The sequence below is a fragment of the Anolis sagrei genome, chromosome 2, assembly GCF_037176765.1.
Source record: "Anolis sagrei isolate rAnoSag1 chromosome 2, rAnoSag1.mat, whole genome shotgun sequence".
In the NCBI taxonomy this organism is placed as follows: Eukaryota; Metazoa; Chordata; class Lepidosauria; order Squamata; family Dactyloidae; genus Anolis; species Anolis sagrei.
The window spans coordinates 127,400,043-127,426,719 of record NC_090022.1 but is presented as its reverse complement, the minus strand read 5'-3'; the positions used below and the strand labels follow the sequence as shown (position 1 = coordinate 127,426,719).

At 43.8% G+C, this 26,677-nt stretch overlaps 1 protein-coding gene across 2 annotated transcripts; it reads right to left on the bottom strand.

Annotated features, from left to right (window-relative positions):
* Nucleotides 1–14,899: 14,899 nt before the first annotated feature.
* EPHX3 (epoxide hydrolase 3) lies at nucleotides 14,900–24,807 on the bottom strand. 2 transcript variants are annotated; one of them, XM_060764428.2, is made up of 8 exons: nucleotides 24,657–24,807; nucleotides 21,855–22,117; nucleotides 20,784–20,869; nucleotides 19,265–19,440; nucleotides 18,909–19,037; nucleotides 18,045–18,148; nucleotides 16,687–16,835; nucleotides 14,900–16,271 (listed from the first exon to the last, which is right to left on the bottom strand). In XM_060764428.2, exons 2-8 carry the CDS (start codon nucleotides 22,092–22,094, stop codon nucleotides 16,034–16,036), a joined length of 1,122 nt encoding a protein of 373 aa, XP_060620411.2. In that variant the 5' UTR covers nucleotides 22,095–22,117; nucleotides 24,657–24,807; the 3' UTR covers nucleotides 14,900–16,033. The 2 variants fall into 2 exon arrangements, with proteins under 2 accessions (XP_060620411.2, XP_060620409.2); XM_060764426.2 differs by having other exon boundaries at nucleotides 24,638–24,806.
* Nucleotides 24,808–26,677: the final 1,870 nt, after the last annotated feature.

The following is a 26,677-nucleotide window of genomic DNA, read 5'->3' as shown; positions in this document are numbered from 1 at the left end:
TCCTGGACCCTTCAACAGCTTTCGATACCATAGACTTCTGAGTCACCTTTCTGGGACGGGGCTTGGAGGTACTATTCCTGGAGGGACAGTCTCAGAAGGTGATGCTGGGGGATTTCTGTTTGACTCCTTGGCCACTGGCCTGTGGGGTCCCTCAGAGCTCTGAGTTGTCCCCCATGCTGTTCAACATATACATCAAACTGCTGGGAGAGGTAATCCAGACTTTTGGAGTGCGGTGCCATCTATACACAGATGGCACCAAATTTTATCTCTCCTTTCCACCTAATTCTAAGGAAGTGGTTCCTGTGCTAAACCAGTACTTGGCAGCTGTAATGGACTGGATAAGGGCAAACAAATTGAAGCTTAACTCAGACAAGATAGAGGTGTTCCTGATCAGTCGTAATACATCTGGGAATAGGGAGTCAGCCTGTGTTAGATGGGGGGTCACCCTCCCCCCCTGAAAATGCAGGCTCACAGTTTGGGAATACTCCCGGACTCAGGTCTGAACCTGGGGGCCAAAATATCAGCAGTGACCAGGAGTGCTTTTGAATGGTTAAATCTTGTGGGCCAACTGAGACTATTGCTGGAGAAGTCAGACCTGGCCAAAGTAGGCCTTGGTTACAGGGCACATTACAGTTGGACTACTGTAATGTGCTCTACGTAGGGCTGCCTTTGAAAAGTACTCAGAAACTTTAGTTGGTCCAAAGAGCAGCAGTCAGACTGCTAACTGGGGCTGGCTATAGGAAGAGGACAACCCCCTGTTGCAACAGCTCCACTGCTTAACAACATGTTTCTGGTCACAATTCAAAATGCTCGTTTTGACCTACATGGTTCAGATCCAGGTCATCTGAAGGATCGCATCTCTTTCTATGAACCTGGTAGACATCCACAATCTACTGGAGAGAGCCTTCTCTCAGCCCCCCCCCCCCCCAAAGCATGGTTGGTGGGACCATGGAAGAGGGCCTTTTCAGTGGCCGCTCTCAAACTGTAGAACTCCCTCTCAAGAGAGACCAGGTTGGCCCCATCCCTGTTGGTCTTCCACAGGCAGGTCAAGACCTTCTTCTGCCAGCAGATATTTGGGGAAGGATAAGGGGCAGGCTGCTGGGAGATTGTGTGTGGAATTGGGGGTGGGTGGGCTGTTAGTTTTCAAAGCTATTTTAAGTGTATTTATTATATTTAAACTGTCGTATTGCACTTTTTAAACTATGACCAAAGCATGGGATTGTTAGCCACCTTGAGTCCCCACAGGGAGAAAGGCGGGGTATAAATAAAGTAAATAATAATAATAATAATAATAATAATAATAATAATAATATCCTTGCTGGACACAAGAGGGGACCTCTTCAGTCGTTGCTCCCAGGCTGTGAAACTCTCTACCGTATGAGACCTGAATGACTTACTTTCTGCTCTCTTTCATTGGCACCTTCTACTGCGTGCCCCCCCCCCCCCACACATATATGTTGTTGTCCCCTTGCACCACCTATGAGAGATGAGGACATGTTTTTTTACCTTTCTAGGCCCCTCGAGGGCTTTTTGGAAGATTTTAAATCAGGTAAGGACAAAGTGCAAACCTATGGAGCTCATACAACTCCTCAGGGCTGTTTTTGTGGTCCCCAGTCCCAAAATAGTATCTAAGATGTGCAAGGGATATTTCAACATTTTGGGGTTCCCTTAAACCCTCCACCCAGGAGGTCAAAATAAAACTTTAGAAACACGTTTCTAAAGACCAATGGAAAAAATGAAACGTGTTTCTAAAGTTTTGTTTTGACCTCCTGGGTGGAGAGTTTAAGGGAACCCCAAAATGTTGAAATATCCCTTGCACATCTTAGATACTATTTTGGGACTGGGGGACCACAAAAACAGCCCTGAGGAGTTGTATGAGCTCCATAGGTTTGCACTTTGTCCTTACCTGATTTAAAACCACAGCAGCTGTACAGGCAGATGGAACTTTAAAGTAAACCATCCTGCATGGTCTGTTATGGGTTGATTTTCCTTATCCAAAATGCTTGGGACCAGAAATGCTTTAGATTTCAGCTTTTATTTTATTTGGATTTTGGAACAGTGGTATTTGCATATGCATGATGTGTATTTGCATAATGTGGTATAGTGCATATGCGTAATGCATATATGTGTAAGGCATATGCAGGAAAGTAATGATGGCGCTCCATGCAGTCATGCTGGACACATGACTTTGGAGGTGTCTACAGACAACGCCGGCTTTTTGGCTTAGAAATGGAGATGAGCACCAACCCCCAGAGTCAGACCCAACTAGACTTAATGTCAGGGGAAACCTTTACCTTTACCTTACATGATAAATACCCTGGAGAAGGAATCCGTGTCTTAACACAAAACTTATTTATATTTCATATACATCTTAAACAGTAATTTTAATACATAAAGTTCTTAATAATTTTGTGCATGAAACATAAAAATCCAGATTATCTGCTTTGAACTGGATTATATAGCAATGTAGATTAATATAATCCAATTCAAAGCAGATAATCTAGATTATCTGCTGTAATAATCCGGATTATATGGCAACCACTATCTCAGCCACCCATATGGAGAATGTTGAATTGTGGAGTATTTTGTATTTTGAACTTCTAGATAAAGGATGATCAACTTGTATAAGGCTAGGGAAAGGTCATTCTTGGAGAACTCTAAACTGTAATAATCCTAATTTTTGTTGGCATAATCCCTTAATCTCCTCGAAGCAGTTCTAAATGTCCTGTCGTGCAATCCAAACTATCCCTGAAGGTTTTGGGACTAAGCCTGGGTGCTCTTTCTCTCTACACCCCCGCCCCAACTCTCAGTTTAAACCTGTGAACCTCCCACCTTTGCTTTCCAAAATACATTTCTAGGGAGTGAGGCTATGGGGGAGTTTTCCAAGTTCTTTCTCCTCCTCCTCTAGTGGACATGGGAGGATGCCTCCCCCACCTTTTGACGCTGAAAAATGGAAAGGGAGAGGGGAAGGGCTGCATCCAAATTGGGGCCAGGTTCCCCCTCTTGTCACTAGTGCTCCCCCTCCCACACACACCTCTGGCTGGGCTGACAACATCCTTTTCCCTCCTCCACACATACCACATGTATGTAGCTCTGGCAACATAGGTGCAGTGCTCCCCACTCTTTTCTTAACCATATTTCCTTTTTCCTGACCACAAATGACGCTGATGAACGTAGGGGGGAATCCCATTTCATTCAAACTTCAAACTCAAGTTTAGTGATTTTATTTTATTTGTCTACTAAAGAACCACATTACTCACAGAAAGAGTTTGCTGTTTCTTGGATAAGAGTTTGAAATGAGTTTCTACTTTTTCTGCCGCTGATTCTTTATCAGCCATTCAAAGGCAGTGTAAATATTTGGGATCTGAGCATGTCTGCTCTGTCTGCCTCCCATACCCCCATCCTTCCCTTACTCAGAATATACTTTCCCAAGCCAGGCTTCGACAGATTGTGCTCTGTCAACTCAAAGCTTCGTTCTGGTACAAAGTGCTCCCAAGTGAGCTGACCCCAGGGTCTCATCCCTTTGCAGTCACATTCCAGAGGTCAGCCAGTTTGGGAGCATTTTGTGCAACTAGGAAACCTCAAGCAGTTCTGTTACTGCAGGACCTTGGATCCTCTTAGTGGCATACACAGGCATAAGTTGCACTATGCATGCAGAGTCCCTTTTGCGAATAACGTGCAAAGGCAGTCTCCCTCTGATGACAACAGAAGTGTCAGGACAACTGCATGTCTGGTTGCACATCAGCATTCAGACAGCAGTGTGCAGACATGCAAACATTCCTATGTACATTCATGGTGCTGCATTGCTGTCCGGTATAAAGGTTATGTAGCGGAGGCAGACAATGCAGCCTCCATTCCTGAGTTCAAAGGGTACATTTTCTAATGCAGGCATAATACCCTCTCAATACGCTGTCTGAGATTTGGGGAAAATAATTCTTGCCTGTTGGTCTCCTTCATCCCCTACAGCCCCCCAGATCTCAGATGCTCTCAACTGTATATTTTATTAGTTGACTCCTAGGATTGGTTCCAAAATAAGTTGTTAATGAGAAGTGCTTGGAAAGAATGATTCCCATAAAAGTGGAGATTCTTGCGCAAAGTAGGATGAGGCACAAGGAGCTCCTGGGAATGGGGCTGAGTAGCATCTTGTGCTCGGTTTCATTTTGATCAGGAAGCACTCTAACCCTCCAGGCACCTCCAAGATGGATGACCAAATGGCCTCCTGGTAGTCCCACTCCTTGCTCAGTGGACAGCAGGCCCGTAGCCAGGATTTTGATTCGGGGGGGGGGGGGCTGAGTTTGATTCGGGGGGGGGGGATGAGTCTGAGTGAAACAGGGTCTACCCTTGCAAACCTTTTGTATCATTACCCCAATACCCCCATGCATATGGGATATATTGAGCATGGTGATCAGATCATGATATGAATAAACATAACAGTTTAAATCATGTACCAGTAAGGCCTTCTCGCAGACCACCATGAGAATTTCAGGGGGGGGGGGGGGTGAAGCCCCTCAAGCCCCCCCCCCCCCCCCGCCCCGGCTACATTGCCTGATGGACAGTATTCTGCATAGGACTCTGCCAGGCAGTTGGGTTAAAAACACAACATTTTGCTTTGTTTTACGCTACATATTTTCCTAAAGTTAATCTACTGAAGCCAAACTCCAAACAAACAAATAACAACTAAACCCAAAAAGCAGAAACCTGATTTCTCTTGGTAACATACACTGGCATAATCTCCCACCATACTATGCATTTGCAAGGAAATATTCAGTACTGCTTTTCACAACGCTAATGTACAGCCCCAGCTGATTTTTGGCAGGATCTACCCATGCAGCAAATCCATGTGCAGTTTTGCATCTGAGAAAAAAGGGGGATCCGGGAGAGATAGTTTTTTCCAAGTTGGAAAATTGCAGCCAGATGTGCCCAAGAACTCCTTGCCTCCAATGTAGGGAGGCATTCCCATCAGGGTTGCACATGGAAGCAGAAAGAGAAGCCTTGTGGAAGACTGCTAGTGATGTATGCTCTGTCACTAACATACAGGATAATGGAGACTCTGTGGCATCTTGAAGCCAACACTATTATTATATGTGTTTTTTAAGGCTTTCACGGCTGGAATCACTGGGTTGCTATGAGTTTTCCAGGCTGTATGACCATGTTTAAGAAGCATTCTCTCCTGATGTTTCGCCCATATCTATGGCAGGTATCTTCAGAAATTGTGAGGCCTGTTGGAAACTAGACAAATGAGGTTTGTTTATTTGTGGAATGTCCAGGGTGGGAGAAAGAGCTTTTGTCTGCTTGACCCAGGTGTGAATATGGCAATTGGCCACTTTAATTAGCATTGAATGGCCTTGTAGCTTCAAAGCCTGATTGGTTGCTGCCTAGGAGAATCCTTTATTGGGAGGTGTTAGCTGGCCCTGATTGATTCTTGTCTGGAATTCCCTTGCTTTTTTAGTGTTCCTCTTTATTTACTGTCCTGATTTTAGAGTCTTTTAAAATCATGATTGTGATAATGATGGAAATTGCTATATGATTATGATAATAATGTTTTAACTGTTTTTAATTTATTGTTTTATTTATTGTTTATATTATTGTTATAGTTGTCTTATTTGTTGCGGCATCAAATTGTTGTCAGTGTATAAGTTGTTAAAGAGAAGTGCATGGAAAGAATTATTCTCATAAAATTGGAGATGATGAGTGATGAGACCTGATGGATTTGCTATACTGATGTAATTTTGCATTGATGTTACATTTATTGATTTGTGATGCTATTGTTTTAAAGTTCTATTGTCTGTACTATGTATACTGCTGAATTGTTGTTAACCGCTCCAAGTCGTCTAAGGGCTGAGAGGAGCGGTATACAAATGAAGTAAATAAAATAATAAATAAATAAATAAGCCGCTCTGAGTCCCCCCTCCGGGGGTTGAGAACAGGGGGATACAAATGTTGAAAATAAATAAATAAATTTGAATATGGTCGCCAGATTTTGTTCATTTTCATGGTTTCCTCTTTCCTTTCTGTTGAAATTGCCCACATTCCTGTGAATTCCAATGGCTTCTCTGTGTAGTCTGGCATAGTAATTGTTGGAGTGGTCTAGCATTTCTGTCTTCTCAAATAATATTCTGTGTCCAGGTTGGTTCATCAAGTGCTCTGCTATGGTTGACTTCTCAGGTTGAATGAGTCTGCAGTGCCTTTCATGTTCCTTGATTCGAGTCTGGGCCTTGCCACGTTTGGTGGTCCCTATGTAGAGTTGTCCACAGCTGCATGGTATATGGTAGACTCCTGCAGAGATGAGAGGATATTATAACGTGAGCATTGGTAGCCCACTGCTACTTCATTAAATGCATATGCTTCTGCCTACCTTGGAAGTCCCCAAATATACTGAACCTTTTTGGCTATACCTGTCTCATTTCCTGATAGATCAGTGTTAAAAACCTCTTGGCGAAAATGATGATTTAGCTAATATATGTGTGTGCATGTGCCTTCAAGTTCCCTGTTGAATATGGTGATCTTGTCTACGCGGTCAATTTTCAGTCATGAGTTTTGATTCTCTTACTACTTTGTTTCAATTGTGTATCTGAGTTTGGTGCAAGTTTTTAATATGTTTGTGTTTTTATCTATGTAATTTATTGTATATCTTTTATGCTCATATGTTTTTGACTCCTGATGACACCTTGAGCCATCAGAAGAGGCAGGTAATAGTAAAATTTATCATCATCATCACAGGGTTTTCTTAGGCAAGGACTATTCAGAAGTGGTTTCATCAGTTCCTCCCTCTGGAATATAGCCTACAGCACACAATAATCATTAGCGGTCTCCCACCCAAATACTAACCAGGGCTCAGCTTCCAAGATCAGATGTGATCTACGGCCTTTAGGGTATTCAGTAAATGGCATTCCTGGAAACAGAATAGCACTTTGCATTAGAACAGTGTTTTGGGCCAGATAGGGCACCGTCTGCTAGAATTAGAGATTGGGGATAGCCTGGGGCTTATCACAGCCTTTTGGGAATTTTAAAGATTCAGGCTCACATCTAATTCCTTCGTGCATCAATACTTTCCTGTGTACTCCTGTATTTTTCCTCTACCCTGTCCCTCACCCTTCCCTCACATCCACTTTGCTCCTTTCTGTCCTTCCTCCCAGTCTCATTCTCTGAGGACAGGAATTAAGGTTGTAGTACAAAACAAGACCTAAAACATGAGAATTAGTTTGAAACAAGCTGCTTTGGAGTCCAGACTGGTGCCTGGTTTCTAATGCCAGAGCTGGACCCCAGATGTCGTATATATGTTGCTAATAAAAAATGTGAATGCCTCTGATTACGGGCAGAGTGATTAAATATCCAGGATTTTTACCATGTGTTTGGGTATTAGGGAATAAGATTTTCATGTCAGGGGATGTGATTTATGGTGGAAATGAAAGAAACGATGACCTTATAATATACTCACAGGGCACCAAATGGGCCAATGAACATATGGAAAATCCAAGAAGAGTATCAGAAATTTGGAATTTCCCACAGGCTCTTCTATGTCCATGGGAATCCAGTGATAGCTGAGATATCTGTGATGAATATGCAAGCTATCAGTTTGAAGCAGGGGCAAGCAGTTGCAGTCCTTCCCTTGTTGGGGTGCAACTCCCATCATCCCCAGCTGTAAGCCAATAACAACTGACTGGCCCACCCCAACCTAAAGGATTCATGCCTGACGTAGCTTTGAGACACAACCATTTCAGTATCTGGGTTGCTGGGAGTTTTCCAGGCTGTGTGGCCATGTTCCAGAAGCATTCTCTCCTGACGTTTTGCCCACTTCTATGGCAGGCATCCTCAGAAGTTGAGCAGTCTGTTGGAAACTAGGCAAATGAGGTTTATATATCTGTGGAATGTCCAGGGTGGGAGAAAGAACTCTTGTCTGCTTGAGGCAGGTGTGAGCGTTGCAATTGCCACCTTGATTAGCATTTAATGGCCTTGCAGTTTCAAAGCCTGGCTGATGCCTGGGGGAATGCATGCCACATATGTAGGTGAAACATCAGGAGAGAATGCTTCTGGAACATGGCCATATAGCCTGGAAAACTCACAGCAACCCAAGAGATGCTGGCCAGGAAGGCCTTCAACAACACATTTCAGTATCTGTCAGGCAAGGCTGGTCTGGATGGAGGATGCTCACCCATATTTAATCTGTGGTAGTATCTTGCAACCGAAGAGGACAGTGGTGCCCTTTTGTGGAGGCAGGGTTTTGTTTTTGTTATTTTGGTCATGTCAGGAGCAACTTGAGAAACTGCATGTCGCTTCTGGTGTGAGAGAATTGGCCGTCTGCAAGGACGTTGCTCAGGGGACGCCAGGATGATTTTGATCATCCTTGTGGGAGGCTTCTCTCGTGTCCCCGTATGAGGAGCTGGAGATGATAGAGGGAGCTCATCCGCCTCTCCTTGGATTCAAACCTGCAACCTGTCGGTCTTCAGTCCTGCCGGCACAGGGGTTTAACCCACTGCGCCACCGGAGGAGCAGCTGCCAGCATCGTATTGCATAGAGGCATTTTACCCTGACGCAGCTCATCTGAATGCAAAGGGCCCCTTGGTGCTGACTTCAAGGGCACACTCTCTCCTTTGAGCAGCTCATGCCATGGCCAAGTAGCTACCTGCACCTCCCCTAAACAACTGGGCAGCTTGCACCCAGGCCCCAGTGATGCAGTGAGGAGGCCTGGTTTATGGCAAAGGAGGCCTCGCTCCCACACTGCATCTGGGAGGCAATGTGACGTGAGTAGCATGCGGGGCCTAAGCTGCACATTCCCAAGGCTGGGGCCTCCCTCCCACCATGTGCAAACTATTAGGCGGAGCAAAGCATTTCTTATGCTTGAGTAAGAATGTTCCCACAGCAGACTGGGATGGAGGGGGAGGGAGCGTGCTGGCCGGGAGCCAGACGTGTGGAGATAAGTCTACGGCTGGCTCCGCTCCAGGCCTCACAGAGCCCCATTCATAGCAACCTCTGGCCTGGCTCCCTACCCTCCCTGGCCACAGGGCACCATTTTCCTCAGGGCCCCAATTTTTAATTTAGGCAAAGGGGTCACAGTTGCTCCGCTCTGTTCAGGAACAGCACTCCAGCTCAGCTGCATGGAGCACAAACATGCCTTCGACAATGGAACGAGGCACAAAATTGTCTTATGGTGATTAACACATGCATCAATAGGAAGCCCAAGTCCCACAAGATGGTTTAGTCTTCTCGCTCTTTACAAGGGACATAATATTTCTGCAGCAAGCATGCAGTCAGGAAGAAGTATATGAGAATGCTTCTTGACAAATGTAAACATTATTGGAAAAAATTATTCAAGATCCATCATCTTCTTTTCACTGCTCACCCCATGTTCCAAAATTACTGTGTTATGGGTGGTGATGGTACTTGTAGCATTTTTTGAAGCCAGAATTGTTATACATGGAATTTTCTTACACCTTCCAACAATTTCAGTCTGCCAGTCCTGATTCTGTCTTTTTCAGCTGCTTTTGAAAATGTCCCAGTTTCTCACTCTTCCTCTTTCGCTTTCATCTCAGTTTGATTGCAGCAAATGGAGTTTAAAGTGCAGGTGCAGTTTGCAGTAATTTAACCCACTGAGCGAAGAGGACAAGGCAGAATCTCACCTTTCCTTGGACACTTAGGCAAAAGTAAACTGCTGCAGCTGCTGTAAGGTTTTCCGGGCTGTATGGCTATGTTCCAGAAGCATTATCTACTGACATTTCGTCCACATCTATGGCAGGCATCCTCAGAGATTGAGAGGTCTGTTGGGGTTTATACATACACACACACACACACACACACACATATATATATTTACTTTATTTGTATACCGCTGTTCTCAGCCCTTAGGCGACTCACAGCGGTTAACAAGAACAGCAAAAATTCAATGCTACAATTCAATTCATTATCTGTGGAATAATGTCCAGGTTGGGAGAAAGAACTCTTGTCTGTGTGAGGCAAGTGTGAATGTTGCAATTGGCCATCTTGATTAGCATTTAATGCCTTTGTAGCTTCAAAGACTGGCTGACTGCTCCCTGGGGGATCCTTTGTTGGGAGGTGTTAGCTGGCCCTGATAGATTCTTGTCTGGAATTCCCCTGTTTTCTGAGTGTTGTTCTTTCTTTACTGACCTGTTTTTAGAGGGTTTTTTTTAAAATACTGGTAGCCAGATTTTGTTCATTTTCATGATTTCCTCTTTTCTGTTGAAATTGTCCGCATGCTTGTGGATTTCAACGGCTTCTCTGTGTAGCCTGGCATGTTAGTTGTGAGAGTGGTCCAGCATTTCTGTGTTCTCGGATAATGTGCTGTGTCCAGGTTGGTTCATCAGGTGCTCTGCTATGGCTGACTTCTCTCGTTTAGTTAGTCCGCAGTGCCTTTCACGTTCCTTGATTCATGTCTGGGCCTTGCCATGTTTGGTGGTCCTTATGTCGACTTGTCCACAGCTGCATGGGATACAGTAGACTCCTGCAGAGGAGAGATGATCCCTCTTGTCCTTCGCTGAATGTAGCAGTTTCTACTCCTGCAGAAATCTGGGTTTTGCCATTTAGGGAGGAGCCTTTAACAGCCTCACTAAACTACAAACCCCAGAATTCTGCAGGAGGCAGAAACCAGATTTTAAGGTATTTTTTCTCTCTAGTGCAATGAAGTGGTAGGTTTTGTGTTCTTTATCATAAGTAACTTCTGCCATCTTGACCACACACTGATGTTGCTTGGCAATATGTGCTCCAGTTTTCAGGTGTGAAAAGCAGGAGGGTCTCTAATCCAGGCATTGATTTGTTCTGCTCTGCCAAGCCCCCCTTTCTTCCCTGAAGATATAAAGCAAAAAGGTATTCCTAGCACAACAAAAAATTTGCCAAGCTGCTTGAGAGATGCAGCTTTTACTCTCTTTGTTTGCAAGACTTTGAACACCGCAATGAGTTGCCCCCGGGCTGAGAATTGCGGTATATAAGAGCAGTAAATAAATAAAAAATAAATAAATAAATAAACTAGTTTCTTTTCCAGGAAGTAAATATGACCATTGACTGCCGATGCTACAGGAGCCATTGTTACACTGTGTGCCACTTCTCCAAGGGCAGGAACGGATTCTCTTCCAGCAATACGAGGGATGCTTGCTTCAGGACTAGTCTTTTATCTGTCCAGTGGATACAGTTCCAGTGATAGCTAAGAACTATTTTTTGGTTGTATGGACTGTGAAACATGCCAGAGAAAGGGGAAAAAAGAGAATAGAAAACCTACAGGGAAAAAAATCCAAAGTTTGTGGAGAAGATACGTAGTTGTACAGCCAGCACTTTCAAATCCCTGTGTGGCTAAATGCTTCCCATGTAAGCAGCAATTTGTTAATCATGGTCTTTATGTGGCTTCTAGGAATGCATCATGTAAATTCAGACAAAAACAATGTTTTCTATATCCCATACTTCTAGGAAGGCATCTTTATGGAGATAATAGAATTATAGGGATCCCTGTAGATTATCTTTTCTGATCCTACATTTGCTTCTGAAAATCTACAAGTAGAAGTGGTGGAGAGAACAAAGGAAAGACAGAGGTAAAAAGACAAGAGTAAACAAAAACACTTAATGTCCCTTTGTGCAGATATAAATGTTCTCCTCTACACCATTTTCCCAAACCACTGTGAATCATTCCGCAATTACAACATTTAAATTATGGTGCAGGAGCCCTTAGTGGCGCAGTTGGCTAAACCCTTGTGCCAGCAGGACTGATGACTGACGGGTCAGCTGTTCAAATCCGGGGAAAGTGGGTTGAGCTCCCTTTGTCAGCTCCAGCTCCCCATGTGGGGACATGAGAGAAGCCTCCCACAAGGATGGTAAAACATCAAACATCTGGGCATCCCCTTGGCAACATCCTTGCAGATGGCCAATTCTCTCACGCCAGAATTGACTTGCAGTTTCTCAAGTCGCTCCCGACAGGAAAAAAATATGGTACTTTACAGACAAATGCTTAGTTTCTTTTCTTACCAATATGTTGCCATTTTTTGGGAAAGACTGATGTGCAAAGGGTTCCTGAAAGTGTGTTCTCAGCCTTTTGGCTAAGATCAAGTGTGTAGAAAGTGTGAGAGTGGTTTGGTGTAGTAGTTGCAGTGGTGGACTGGCACGCAGGAAAGCCAAGTCTGACTGGATGCCCCCTAACTTGAAGCCATTGATAGAAAGACAAGATCATACGCATTGACCAGCAAGTTAAGTAAGAGCCAGGATGAAAGAGGTAGCAAAAGTCAGCCCTGAATCAGATTCCCTCCTGCCATGATTGTTGCAGGTACAGTTCCCTGGATCATATCCAGCCATTGGGGCTGTCATGTGAGCAGAGACTGTCAAACAGAAACAGGAATGGGCCAACAACCTGTGTGACAATAAATCTGGACTCCTTCATCAACCGTGGTATCATTATGGAACGCTTTGGGAATCAGGAGCATCATGCTCTCAAGATGCTGATGACATTCAAATATATTTCTCCGTGTCTTCCTAAACAGCTTCAGCTAGGGACAGTTTGTTTCCTCTAAATGACTGTCTGGAGGAAATAATGGACTGGATGAGGGAAAACAACCTGAAACTGAATCTAGAGTAGGCAGGTACTTAAAGTATGCACTAGGAATAGTGGAGGGCTCTAGCAGTGCTGTGCCACAAATGATAAAGAGGCTGCCCTGGTTTGTCTTATTGCAAGTTGAGTGTTCTTTTGTACAGCCAGGCATCGTCCCGTAATTTTCTGACGTGCACTGAAGTCATTTCTGTAAGGCAATGCTATCACTGGGTTTTCTCAGCAACATTTCTTCAGAGGCTTCCACTGGGGCTAGGAAAGTGTGCATTGGGAAGGTCACACAGTGGGTTTCTATGACTAAATGGGATTTGAACTTTCGTCTCCCAGTGTCATGTCACTATTGTAAGTGGTATACTGAAATCCAATTTTGTGTTTCAGATGTAACATGTGGCTTTACATAGGCTACGCTGGATTTTAAATAAAAGGTAAAATGATTTTGGCATGGCAACTTGTCATTCCCCCCCCCCCCCCCTCGTTTTTGGTTTGCTTTAGCTCAGGCACGGACAAACTTGGGCCCTCCGGGTGTTTTGGGCTTCAACTCCCTATCGGCTGTTAGGAATTGTGGGAGTTGAAGTCCAAAACACCTGGAGGGCCCAGGTTTGCCCTTGCCAGTGCTTTAGCATCTAGCACTAAATAGCCCAGAACAATCTACCATACATACAATGATCTAAAGAACACCCACTACAACACTGCCCCCTGGTGGCCTTTCAAGAGCAGAACAATCTCATTGAAAAGAGAATGAGAAAGCATAGCATTCATTCCTATGAAAAAGGACCCCGCCGCAATATCTATCGGAAATATTTTCAAAGGCCCACGAACCACTCCAATAGATTCTTGAAACTGTGGAGAATAATATGCTTTATATTTCCACTACATTTATTGCAAAAGCATACCATAGAATAGCACTGGAGGACCTAGAAAGGCCTACAGCCACTTTGTTTTGGTGGGGGTGGGGTGTGTGGAAGTTTGGTAATTGAAATGATGGGTATTGGTAAGTGGGCCATACAGTATTGTTAAGGAACTTGAGTGCTTTGTTTTTCTTCATCAGGACTACACTTCTCTTCTAGTTGCGTGCTCTTATGTCATTTCCAACTTATGGCAACCCCAAAGCACCCTTATTGTAGGGGTTTCTTTGGCAGGGTTTCTTCTGAGGAGGTTTCCCGTTACCTTCCTTTGAGGTTGAGAAAGTGTGAGGAGGAGACCCAGATGATTTCCATAAGGGAGCATGGATTTGAATCTTGGTTTCCCAGAGTCTAAGTCCAGCACCCAAAACACTAAGCCAGGCTGGCTCATCATCTGGTATAGCTTTGAGTGCTGGACTAGGACTCTGGAAACCAAGATATGCATGTATGTGGTCATATCACAGAGGGATCAGACAAAATCTAACATAACTGCTCTTTTGACATGTTGCCAACATCAAACTCTGACCAAAACATATCAGTGGGAATTTACTTGCCAGATGGGTCCCTATTTCAATGCTCTCTGCTGTGGTAATATTATGTTATTCTTGGCCATGCTTATAATAATAATAATAATAATAATAATAATAATAATAATAATTTATTTATACCCCGCTACCATCTCCCCAAGGGACTCGGTGCGGTTTACATGAGGCCGAGCCCAAATACAAATATACAAGCAATAATAGCAACAATACAAGCAATTAAAATAAAAAACATGGACAATAAAATAATTATATACAGGGATAACTCAGTTAACAAACCAACTGTGTTCCTGGGCATTACTTCTAACAGAAAAATTGGCACCCAAGACAGAAATAACATGGAAACAATAGGGAAAGGATCCTACACCACAGAAAAGAAGGGCAGTTTAGCATGTTTCAGCAAACCTTTGATTCAAAACTTAATATGCATTTGTAAAATCTACTAGGTTAGGAACACTGTGCATATTTAAAACAAAAAACATGAATTTTCTAGAGACTACTTAAAGCTTTCTTTCACTCGCCTCTACTTTTCTTATTATTTCCATTTTGGTGGCCAAACTTACATGTAAATTCTTTCAAAAATGTGTTTGGGGAAAACTGATGAGAAAGGCTCCTTTGCTTTCCCCCTTTCTCCGTTCTCCTGCCCCTGCATGTTATGCTCAGGAAGAGACTCTGGAGGGCAGCTGCCGTCTACCTTCCCTCTTGTAGGCAGGCACACCTGATTAAAGCAAACCCAGCAGAACTCCATTCTCTGTAAACTCAAGCTTTTTTGTATTTAGTACAGAAAGCCTCCTGCAACTTGACACTAAAACTTGTGTTTCTCCATCCCTTTTTCACCATCCTCCCAATACTGATGTATCAGAACAACCATTCCAGTTATAAACGAGGAAAAGTGGAGCTGAACAGGTACAAAAATATTTGTTTTAAAAATGAGTTCGTCAGAAGCTTTATTAAGTGATGCATGCCAGCACATTATCCCTAAACATTTCCTTTACAGTGGTGGCAGGAATGGTAGAATAGATCAAGCCGAATCTTTCCCAGCACTCTTGAAAATGTTGAATTTTTTTGGACAGTAATTCCCATACTCTACCGTCATTTTGTGAGAGGAAGTCAGGGCACTGTTACCTAAAGAGTGGCATTTCCAATCTCTGCAGGTGTTAAACTCGATGATTAAACTACCAGGAAGATGTTTTCATCTGATTAGATGTTCATTGAGGGCCAATCTATATATGAAAGTATTTCTGTGTGAAAAGAAGTGTGCTTAACTTGGCTGCCATGACTGTGAAAGAAAACAGTTACAGGGCTCTTTTCAGGAAAATGTTCTAAATTAGGGTACACACCATTTCTCTGTTAATGATTGTGCCTCCTTGGTTACATTTGGCTTTGAAGTTGCTATTTTCAGCCAAGCACTAAATTGTGTCCCCGCAGTCGACAGATCCATTCTTTACCATTTCGCAGCACTAGTCTGACTCATTTCTGAGGTGCCCTCGTTCTATCCCTTATATTATTTCTGGAGAATATTTTCACTCCATTCTCTTTTGGCTTCAGATCTTAGGCACTAGAAAGATCAGATCTGACACACATGTTCCAATCAAAATTAAAATTCCCTTTCCGGATCACCCAAACCAGCAGGTTCTTCCCACAGGGACCTATGGAGCAGTTTGCAAAGGCAGTGGCTTGTCTCTGAAAAGGAATGTCAGGAATCCTGTTTGTTCAGGATTTGGCTGTCAAGGAACCAAGAAAGAATCACTCCCTCTTGCAAGAGCGTTCATACCTCCCACCAAAGCGGAGGTGAGTCAGGAGGCCTCTGGTAAAATACAACTCCCTGTGGTCCGAAGTTGTGACACCTGCCTCCCAAAAAGCTGGGTGCAGGTTAGGTAGTCTTTATTGAGGTGCAAGAGAATGTGAGCATGAAGCAAAGTCAATTATTAATATGGGAGTGAGGTCCAAGAAAGAGCAGCAACACTCCGCAGAAAAAGGGTCAGGCTGAGTTGCTGTTATTGTGAGTTTCTGCATACCAAATAGGAGGAAGCCTCCAGTTGGTGGAGGAGCTACTCCTTTCCTTCATCGGCTCCTTTCTCCAGAAGGAAAGACCCTATCAGGCGATTGATTTCTTCAGGTTGATCCTCAGCTATCCAGTGACTGCATTTAGGGATCATGTGCACCTGGACGCCACTCCGCATGTGCTGCTTCATCAGTTCAGCCAATCCTGGTTCCAGGAATCCATCATTCTTTCCCCAGAGCAGCAACACAGGCATCAAGATATCCTTGCTCTTTGGAAGGCGCCAGCTGTATGGATAGACACACATTTGCATAGCTCTTACTACTTGCAAGAGGTCTCAGGCACAGCAGATGGAAGTGGGTGGGTTGAATTTGAAGGGAGCTGGAAAGGAAGTATTTCCATCCCACCACTTATATTCCACAACCCAATTATTTCTCTAAATGGCTTTAGGTGGGATCTCAGAATTTCTACCATTCCCTTTCCCTGCAAACATACTAAAAGAGGATGGGTATTATTTTCTAATGGAAAGAGTGAGTCAGTCAACCAGCCATCCGTACTAATTCCCTCCCGACAATCTATACCTCTCCAGCCTTCCTGAAAAAACAGTCTGAAGGTACTAATGCCTCCAGGTGTACAACCCCAAGAAAGAAAGGCAATCGGTAGCCTGCATAAGCAGAGAAAATGGAAAAGGCTGGGCTTTACCTGATTATGTTCCTGTAGTAATTCAGAGGTGGTGTTAATCGGCCAGGCTGAGATAGACTATATAGATAAACATCCAGTTTTTCTTCTGTCAGATAATGATCTGGATTCTGGATTCCCTTCTTCTTGCTGGTGAAAAGCTGCTTTATGTACTGTAGAAACAAGTCAGAACATCCTGTGGATCTTCAATATAAACACACCTCATCCAACAAATAGGCCGGGAACATGTTTTTATTCGATTTTTTAAAAATATACTTCATGTTTATATGTCCTATTATCTTATGGTGAATGTGTCCTAATGTATTTTATGCTTAGTCATATGCTGTTTGATTTATGATTTTGTGTATGTATGTAAGGCATTGAATTTTGCCATTATTTTTTGTAAACCGCTTAGCATCCCCCTAGGGGTGAGAAAAGTGGCATATAAATACTGTAAATAAATACATAAATAAATAAAGTGATCCTCACACACACACACACACACACACACACAAATACTCACACATCGGATGTTGGCCTACAACACCCACATCCCTCAATATTGCCATTTCAGGGTAAGACAGAGGAAAGACACAGCCTAATAAAACATATGGGGGACTTTATGTTCTCCAGGTCTGCTGTATATTTTAACTACTGTGAGCTGGAGAGATCTCATTCCACAGTGTTTGTTTTATATGTATTTGCTCATTATGAAGCTACCATAAAGTACCCAAATTGGGCAATAGTGTATCACCTCCATTTAAAAAAATATTATTTTCCTGTGTTTTTACCTGGTAAGCCTATGTATGGGCTGTAACCATGCATTCAACCATTCAGTAATTGAAAGTTTTATTTTCGAAAAACAAACCTTGTTTTGTCATTTTCTAAGTAAATGTAAATGTTTCCCCTTGACATTAAGCCAAGTTCGACTCTGGAGGTACTGCTCATCTCCATTTCTAAGCAAAAGAGCCAGCGTTGTCCGTAGACACCTCCAAGGTCATGTGGCCGGCATGACTGTGTGGAGCGCCGTTACTTTCCCACAGAAGCGGTACCTATTAATCTACTCACATTTGCATGTTTTCAAACTGCTAGGTTGGTAGAAGCTGGGGTTAACAGTGGGAGCTCACTCTGCTCCCTGGATTTGAACCACCAACTTTTCGGTCAGGAAGTTCAGCAGCTCAGTGGTTTGATATATATGTATTTTTACTATGTCATTGTGTATAATGGAACTTGAACATCCATGAATTTTGGTATCCATGGGGAGTAATGGAGCTAAACCCCAGAGGAAAGCAAGAGCCCACTTTATCACTACATCAAGCTTAACTTCCCAAAGGGGCAGACCATGGACTGACATCCCCACTCCAAATCTTATCCTCACTCACAAGAAAGTCATCCAAAGACAGCAGGAACTCTGGCAGTTTGGGAAGCTGGAACAGGAACATGTATTCACTTTTCAGCAGCTGGCTGGGATGCCGGGGCATGTATTCTGCCACATCAAGAGAAAACATACGTTGTGACAAGCTGGCATTATTATGTTACATGTTATACAGCCCCAAATCCAGAAGACTCAGTTTTGGCGGACTGTAACTGAGGCACCAAGGATAACATTTCTATTTTTCCAGGCTTTCCAGATATGGGTGGAATCGAACTCCCATCAGTTCTAGGCAGCAAAGCCAATTATAATGTGAATGATGGGAGCTGCAGTTCAATTTTTGTAAGGCCACATATTGGTAACCTTTGCCCTACTCAAATGGATAGTTGCATTCTTAGGATGTATCTATTCTGTATAATTAATGTGGTTTGACAGCATATTTGACATTACTTTTAACTGCCATGGCTCAATGCTAAGAAACCATAGCAATTGTAATTATAGTATAAGGTCTTCAGCTGTTTCTGTCAATGAGTGCTCATGAAACGACAAATCCCAGGATTTCACAGCACTAAGTCACAGCAATGAAAGTGCTGTCAAACTGCATTAATTCTACAATGCAGGTGTACCCTTAGCTTGCTTTGTTCATTTGAAGGTATCATTAGTAATGTTTTTAGTCTGTTTTGATTTCATTAATTATAATTGTTATCATTTTTATGTACTGTGATGAAAGTGGACCATTGCTTCTTGAGCAGAATGCCCCTACCAGAGTTAGGCCTCTCAATCTTTTGCCCAATTCAGGATCTGGTGTTAAAATATGTCAAAACCTGGGCATGACCATTGTGAGCAGAGAAATGCAGGACAAAAGTAGTCTTACCTGCTAGAACATGTGATTGAACACCGTTCAAGACAACTAGTTTCTCCACCATGTTTGGGTAAGTGGCAGCAAATTCAAAGGCAAGGCATCCACCCCAGTCGTGCCCTAACAGGATGCACTTAGCAGATGCTAAAGGATAAAAACAAAAAAGACCAACACACAGCTACTGATGTGCACAATGCTACAAGCCAGATAGAACTTTCCCAAACTTACAGACTCACTTATACTCTGCAAGGCCCATAACTATCCATCCAACCCAACCAAGAAATGTATTCATTGATGACCAACAAGTCCCTGTAGTGCTGGTATATTAGCACCCTTCCCTCTATTGTGATTATAACCGTTTCCCTTCTCACCATCCTTCTCGCTGGATCCCAGGGCTTCAACAACACTTCGTATGTCTTCCATCAAGACATCCCTCTTATAGTGTTCAAGACCAGGAGGTGCATCGGAAAAACCAAAGCCCTTGAGATCAATGGCGACCACCTTAAATGCTTGCTTAAATTCCTTCAGTTGATGATGCCACATAAACCTGTTTTGATAAATCCAAACCATTTTATTTATTTCGTGTCAAAAGCATTGCATAAATAAACAAGTATCAAACTGATAAAATAGAGGGAACACAAGCAGCTAAATATTTTTAGACCAACAACAGGCAACCATGACTGCATTGTCTGTAGCTTTAAACAACTCTTCCTCTGTGCATGAGGCAGGGCATTGTGGGCAAGCCTACAGGTGCTGAGTTGTTTGTTCTGCTCCACAGTCGTACCAGGGGGAGGATTCTTCTAGGTCGCGCCATTTAGCCAGGTTGTCTTTTGATCTGCCAACTCCATGTTCAGGGACTTCCAAGTTGCTCATTCTTGGTTTGCCCCAAACGATAAAGAGGATAAGTACAGAGAGAGCTTCCCAAGCTACAAATATCCAAGTCATCATCACTTTCTCTGTTCTTTTCCCTTCTCCATAGACCAGTATCATGAACTATTCTACAAACTTCTTTAGGATGTCTTCCTCTGATTTTAATAGATATCCATTTAATCTTCATCTAAATTTTCTCTCCCATTGTTTAATTTTGATTTCCAAACAAAATCTGGCTACCAGCATTTTAAAAACTATAAAATTAGGTCAGTAAGAAAGAGGAACACTCAGAACACAGGGGAATTGCTAACATGAATCAATCAGGACCAGCTAGCACCTCCCAACAAAGGATTCCCCCCAGGGAGGAAGCAGCCAGGCTTTGAAGCTGCAAGGCCATTCAATGCTAATTAAGGTGGCCCACTGCAGCATTCACACTTGCCTCAAGCAGACAAGGGTTCTTTCTCCCACCCTGGACATTATTCCACAGATATAGAAACCTCACTTGCCTAGTTTCCAACAGACCTCGCAACCTCTGAGGATGCCTGCCATAAATATGGGTAAAACATCAGGAGATAATACTTTTCGAACATGGCCATACAGCCTGGAAAACAGCAACCCAATTGAATATATTTATTTTCTATTCCAATATGTATAATTCATTTGTTTTCACTGAAGCGTTTTTAAACTTACAGTGGAATTTTGGGAGAAAGGCAGAAGACAGATCAAACAAACAAAAATAACCAGTCATTTGTTTTTCCTATCCTAAATTTGTTGACTGTCAACTGTTTTGCTTTTGCATGTCATTCAGCACATGACTGAAACCAAATGAAATGTTGCATAATTATAGTCAAAGGATGTGCTAATAACTTAGCGTGGGTCATATAAACTAGATACCATGTGACTGACTCACATGGACACATCACCTGTCGCTTACAAGAACAACATCGGAGAGAACAGGTATCAACCTTCTTTCCCACCCCCCACCCCCCCACAATTTCCATATACTTCTTCCACACTTACCAGTTCTCGGGAAAGCCATGCAAGAAAAGCATGAGCCGTGCACCTTCTTGGCCTGCGATGACATAGTGGAGGCGCAGCCCTGAGTGCTTGAATCCCCAAAACAGAGAAATCGAAGAGTTACACATAGGCTTTGCCCAGGGCACCTTCTCCTTGACAAGAGACTGCCACCCAGTGATAAAATATGTGTTTTGTATAATATAGGCCCCAAATGCAATCCCCATTATCTCCAGTTACAAGTGGGTTCTTTGGGAAAGATCTCTGTTGCTGTTCGAAAGCCATGAGTCTTTATATTTGGTCCTTTGGCTACCAGTATTTTTAAATCTGGCTACCAGTATTTTTAAAACTCTAAAATCAGGACAGTAAATAAAGATCAACACTTAGAAAACAGGGGAATTCTTGACAGGAAACAATCAGGGCCAGCTAACACCTCCCAACAAAGGATTCCCCCAGGCAGGAAGCAGCCAGGCTTTGAAGCTGCAAGGTCATTCAATGGTAATCAAGGTGGCCAATTACAACATTCACACTTGCCTCAAACAGACAAGAGTTCTTTCTCCCACCCTGGACATTATTGCACAGATATATAAGCCCCACTTGCCCAGTTTCCAACAGACCTCACTCACACCTCTGATGATGGCTGCCATAGATGGGGGTGAAATGTCAGGAGAGAATGCTTCTGGAACATGGCCATACAGCCAGAAAACTGGCAGCAACCTGGTTAATATTTCATCCTAGGCTGAAGAATTAATGCAGTTTCACACCACTTTAACTACCATGGTTCAGTGCTGTGGAATCATGTGAGTTATAATTTTCTAATGCTTTTCACTTCCTCTGCCGAAGAGTGTTGCTGCATCCCAAAATACAAATCCCAGGACTCCGTAGCACTGAGCCAATGGTAGTGAAAGTGGGCTCAAACTGGATCCCCTCTTCAACAGACATGCACTCTAACATGAGTGGCTTGTTTCTTAGGTATTCCCCAAACTTTCAAATGCACCAGCCAACATTCAAGATCTTGCCTTCCCTTTGAATAGCACCCCCCGTAAGGGCAATTGGTTCTTTTCTTCGTCTGTTCACCTTGAGGGTCAGGTAGCGGTGTTCCCCATAAGTGGTGTCTGTGAGGCAGCTGGGGGGCGCCTCCCGCGTCCTCTTGTGAAACACCCGCTGGGGGCCCCTGGTCAGCAGCAGCCAGAGTGCCCAGGAGAGGTTGAAGGCAGCCGAAAGGCAAGCCAGGCTGTACATCCCCAGCCCGATCATGGCCTTCGAGGCCTTCAGCACCAGGCGAGTTGGGATCAATAAGGAGCTGTAGAGAGACATCGTGCTCCCCTTCGATCCCAGGGCTGCAAAGGAAGGATTCAGCTTTAAAGCACGCAAGGATGCAGTCTGACACCACTTGAAATGCCATGGCTCAATGCTGTGGAATTATGCGGGGTTGTAGTTTTACAAGGCCTTTAGTCTTCTCTGGCAAACAACAATTCTTATAAGCCATGACAGTGGGAAGTGGGGTCAAACTGCATTGATTTTGCAGTGTAGATCATGTATGGGCAAACTTGAGCCCTCCAGATGTTTTGGACTTCTACTTCCACAATTCCTACCGGAGCTTCTGGTGGGGTTAAACCCTTGTGCTGGCAGGACTGAAGACCAACATGTCGGAGGTTCTAATCTGGGGACAGCATGGATGAGCTCCCTCTGTCAGCTCCAACTCCCCATACGGGGTCATAAGAGAAGCCTCCCACAAGGATGGTAATACATCAAAACATCCAGGCGTCCCCTGGGCAACGTCCTTGCAGACGGCCAATTCTCTCACCCTAGAAGCAACTTGCAGTTTCTCAAGTTGGCCCTGACACACACAAAAAACCCCAAACCCAGCTGTTAGGAATTGTGGGACCTGAAGTCCAAAACACCTGGAGGGCTGAAATTTCCACATGCCCAGTGTAAATGCACCCTTCATAATAAGCTCTTCAACAAATGGCAAGCTCCCCAATAAAGCCAGGTGCCCATTTCCTTGTGGATATTTGGCATTGGTTGCAGAGGTAGAGCTGGACACAACAAATTCAATGGTGCTTCTATCTCTGCACACCGAGAGGGCAGCAAGCTTTCTTGGGTGGATACAGCCCCTTCTTTGGCTTATAAAGGTAAGAGAAGGCAGAGCTGTGCACAAGTCTACAAGTGTCAGCAGGGAATGCTTTGATGTAGGGTTTCTAATTCTGTGAGTCTAATTATGGCATTGAAGGTTTGTCTTTTTATATGTATGCAAACCACCCTGAGTCCCTTCGGGGAGAGAGGGCGGTCTAGAAATAAGGTATTATAATATTATTATTATGAATACTCAAAAGGCACCAGATCCCATCTGATCTTAGGGGAAGAAGGACAAACTCTGCAGCCAATATATAGAGCCCTGCACAGTCCTAAAATGGGCCTCCTAGTGGTGCAGCGGGTTAAAGTGTTGAGTTGCTGAACTTGCTGACCAAAAGGCCGGTGGTTCGAATCCAGGGAGCAGGGTGAGCTCCCATTGTTAGGCCCAGCTTCTAACATGTTCGAAAACATGCAAATGTGAGATCAATAGGTACTGCTTCTGTGGGAAGGTAACAGCACTCCATGCAGTCATGCTGGCCACATGACCTTGAAGGTGTCTATGGACAACACCGGCTCTTTGGCTTAGAAATGGAGATGAGCAGCAATCCCCAGAGTCTGCCAGAAGTGCACTTAATGTCAGGGGAAACCTTTACCTTTACCTTAGGCCTAAAATACCTCAAAGACATCAGAGGCTTTCTGATCTTGGAAGCTAAGTAGGGTCTGCAGTAGTTATTCCTTGGGTGAGAGACCACCGAGGAAAGCTTCCTTTCATAGGAAGGAACTGGCAAAACCATGCCCGAGTATTCCCTGCTTATGGAATTGATGAGGTCGGTATAAAGTGACTTGAAGACACATTTCCTCATACTCAGGCGTGGTTTTGCTAGTCCCTTCCTATGAAAGCTTGCTGACTTTGCTGAACTGTTTGCTGACTTTGTTGTTCACCGCCCTGAGTTCCTTTGGGGAGATAAGACAGTATATAAAAGAAGTTATTATTATTATTATTATTATTATTGTTGTTGTTGCTTGGCACAAAAGAAGGGCAAATGGGAATGAGGCCAAATCTTCTTCTGAAGCTCCAGGGGCCTCTCCAAATTCAGGGCGTTCGGAGCCGGCTTCATGCCAAGTGGGAGTTTTGCCAGAAGGGCAAAGATCACAAGGTGCCTCTCTATACACTCTGCAGTCAAACCTCCAGCCTTCTCTGCCAGCCAAGGAGTGCAGACTACAAACCCCAGTGGCATGGAGCCAGAGCAGTTGCCTGGAGTCAAGATGCACCCTCCATCCATCACTGGTTCTCAGCCTGTGGGTCCCCAGGTGGTTTGGCCTACAACTCCCAGAAATCCCAGATAGTTTACCAACTGTTGGGATTTCTGGGAGTTGAAGGCCAAAACATCTGGGGACCCACAGGCTGAGAACCACTGGATCACTGCAAATTGGCCCCAAACTTCGGGCAACCCCAGCCCACCACTCAAGTGCTGGAGGCAGTGTAGTCAAGTCAAAGTGATTTGAGTTGTGAAAAGATTATTTTCTCAAACAGAATCCTAAAATTGGAAGAGCCATCCAGTCCAACTCCATTCTGCCACTATTTATGAAAAGCATTTTTTTCATAGACTCCTAGAATTTGAAGAAACCCCCCTCCCCTCCATTCCACTCCACTCCCCTCGGCCAGGCCATCCGGTCCAACCCCATTCTGATGTGCAAGCAGAGCCCTCCCGACAGATGACCATCCTGGGCTCCTTGATTCCCAGACTGGCCCAAAAGCCAGCCAATGCGGTCGGAAAGGTTACCCGGATCTTGCGCCCTGACCTCCAGCGCCCGGCGGTTCAGCGGGAAGGCTTCAGCGGCGTCCACACCTCCGTCCCTCCGCTTCTGTCGTGCTTTAAGGGCAGCGGAGGCGCCTCCCCCGCCCAGCTGCAAGGCGCGGGGGACGCAAAGCAGCGGAGACAACACTGCGCATGCGCCCCGAGCAGACCTGCCTCTCTCCGGCACCTTTAAGAGAAAGAAAGCTCTACCTGGGAGGGCGGAAGGGCAGGAAGTGCCCCAGACACAGCTCTGTAAGCATATGCAAATTGGGGAGGAACCTTATATAATCTGGTAAAGAGACATCCTGGATAGATAGATAAGATGTGTAATGTACAATTTATTGATCTGTACTGATCGGCTGTTAGGAATGGTGGGAGTTGAAGTCCAAAACACCTGGAGGGCCCAAGTTTGCCCATGCCTGATCTATATGCAACTACATCTGGAGACAAACTTAGCTTCAACTTACATTTTTGCTTTAAAAATATTTTAATTGTTACGTAAACTTTATTATGTTTTGATTATTTTGCCCGTTGCTTGAGAGTTCCTGTTGTTTTAATTCCAGTTAACTGGGAGTCTGTCGTATAGTGTATGGACGAGATATATATATATATATATATATATATATATATATATATATATATGCTGTATTTCTTCAGTTCTGAGACACAGTTTTTTCCCTATATAAATGTCTAAAAATGGACTGCATCTTAGAATTGCAAGTGTATCTTTGTGCATTTTTTGTTGGTGGTGGTACTGAAATTAGAGTGCATCTTATTGATCATGCCTTATAATTTTAGAAATATGGCATGTGCATATGTATATGTATGTGTATATATGAATGTATATATGTGTGTATGTGTATAGAGAGAGAGTGTGTATGAGCCCTATGTATATGACATTGGGTATGTTTTTCTAGAAGCATGTTCCAGAAGCATTCTCTCCTGACATTTTGCCTGCATCTGCAGCAGGCATCCTCAGAGGTTGTGAGGTCTGTTGGAAACTAGGAAAATTGGGTTTATATATCTATGGAAAGTCCAGGGTGGGAGAAAGAACTCTTGTCTGTTGGAGGGAGGTGTGAATGTTTCAACTGGCCACCTTGATTAGCATTTGATGATCTGACAGTTTTTAGGTGTGGCTTGTGACTGCCTAGGAGAATCCTTTGTTGAGAGGTGACTAGGTGTTCCTGATTGTTTTTTGTCTGGAGTCCCCCGCGTTTGAGTTTTGTTCTTTATTTACTGTTATAATTTTAGAGTTTTTAAATACTGGTATATGGCATTTTCATCAAAAACATTTGTTGTGTGCTTTCAAGTCCTTTACTGTTTATGGTAGACATATCGCAAGGTTTTCTGAGCAATATTTCTTCAGCAAGGCTTTATTGTTGCTCTCCTCTGAGGCTGAGAGAGTGTGACTTCTGCAAGGTCACCCAGTGCATTGTCATGATTGAGAGGAAATTCAAATCCTGGCCTATAGACTTATAGTTCAATGCTCAAACCACTCTACCATGTTGGATAAACATCTCTAAAAGAGATAGACAGACAGATAGATCTGTTGTTTTGGCTAAGATTTCTAGACTAATATGCGAGTATATACATGGACTCTGTCCAATGTCATAACTGGTTGGTACTTTACGTGGTGGGAAACTTTGATAAACTGTCATTGGATCATTTTGAAGATACATGTCTATTTATTGATCCATCTGGGAAAGGTGTGTGATCGGAAAGCAACGCAGTGGGACGGGCAATGATGAGCTGAAATGAGTTTTGATATCGCAGCTCCAGTTAATACAGCGAGTGCTAGTCCAGGGAATGGATGCTCAATGCATGCCCCGGGAGGGGTCTGGTATGGTGATGGGGATCACGAAATATTCCCAGGAATAAGTTGGACCATATCAGAAAAATCAGGAAAAGACGCAGAGGCTGTTGTGTAAATCCATTATGTCTTCCCAGGGCATTTTGAGGTAATAATACTCAGGTGTCACTGTCCGCTGAAGTCTGAAGTGTGTAGGGTATGTGTTCACCATTCCA

What these genes read in the sequence shown, in the direction of transcription:
- EPHX3 (XM_060764428.2), bottom strand. Translation starts at nt 22,094, where the DNA reads ATGTCTCTCTACAGCTCCTTATTGATCCCAACTCGCCTGGTGCTGAAG. An exon ending in ACCGCTACCTGACCCTCAAG is followed by an intron (nt 20,870 to 21,854) that starts GTGAACAGACGA and finishes TGGGGATTCAAG; the next exon opens with CACTCAGGGCTGCGCCTCCA. An exon ending in TACTACAGGAACATAATCAG is followed by an intron (nt 16,272 to 16,686) that starts GTAAAGCCCAGC and finishes CTATCCATACAG; the next exon opens with CTGGCGCCTTCCAAAGAGCA.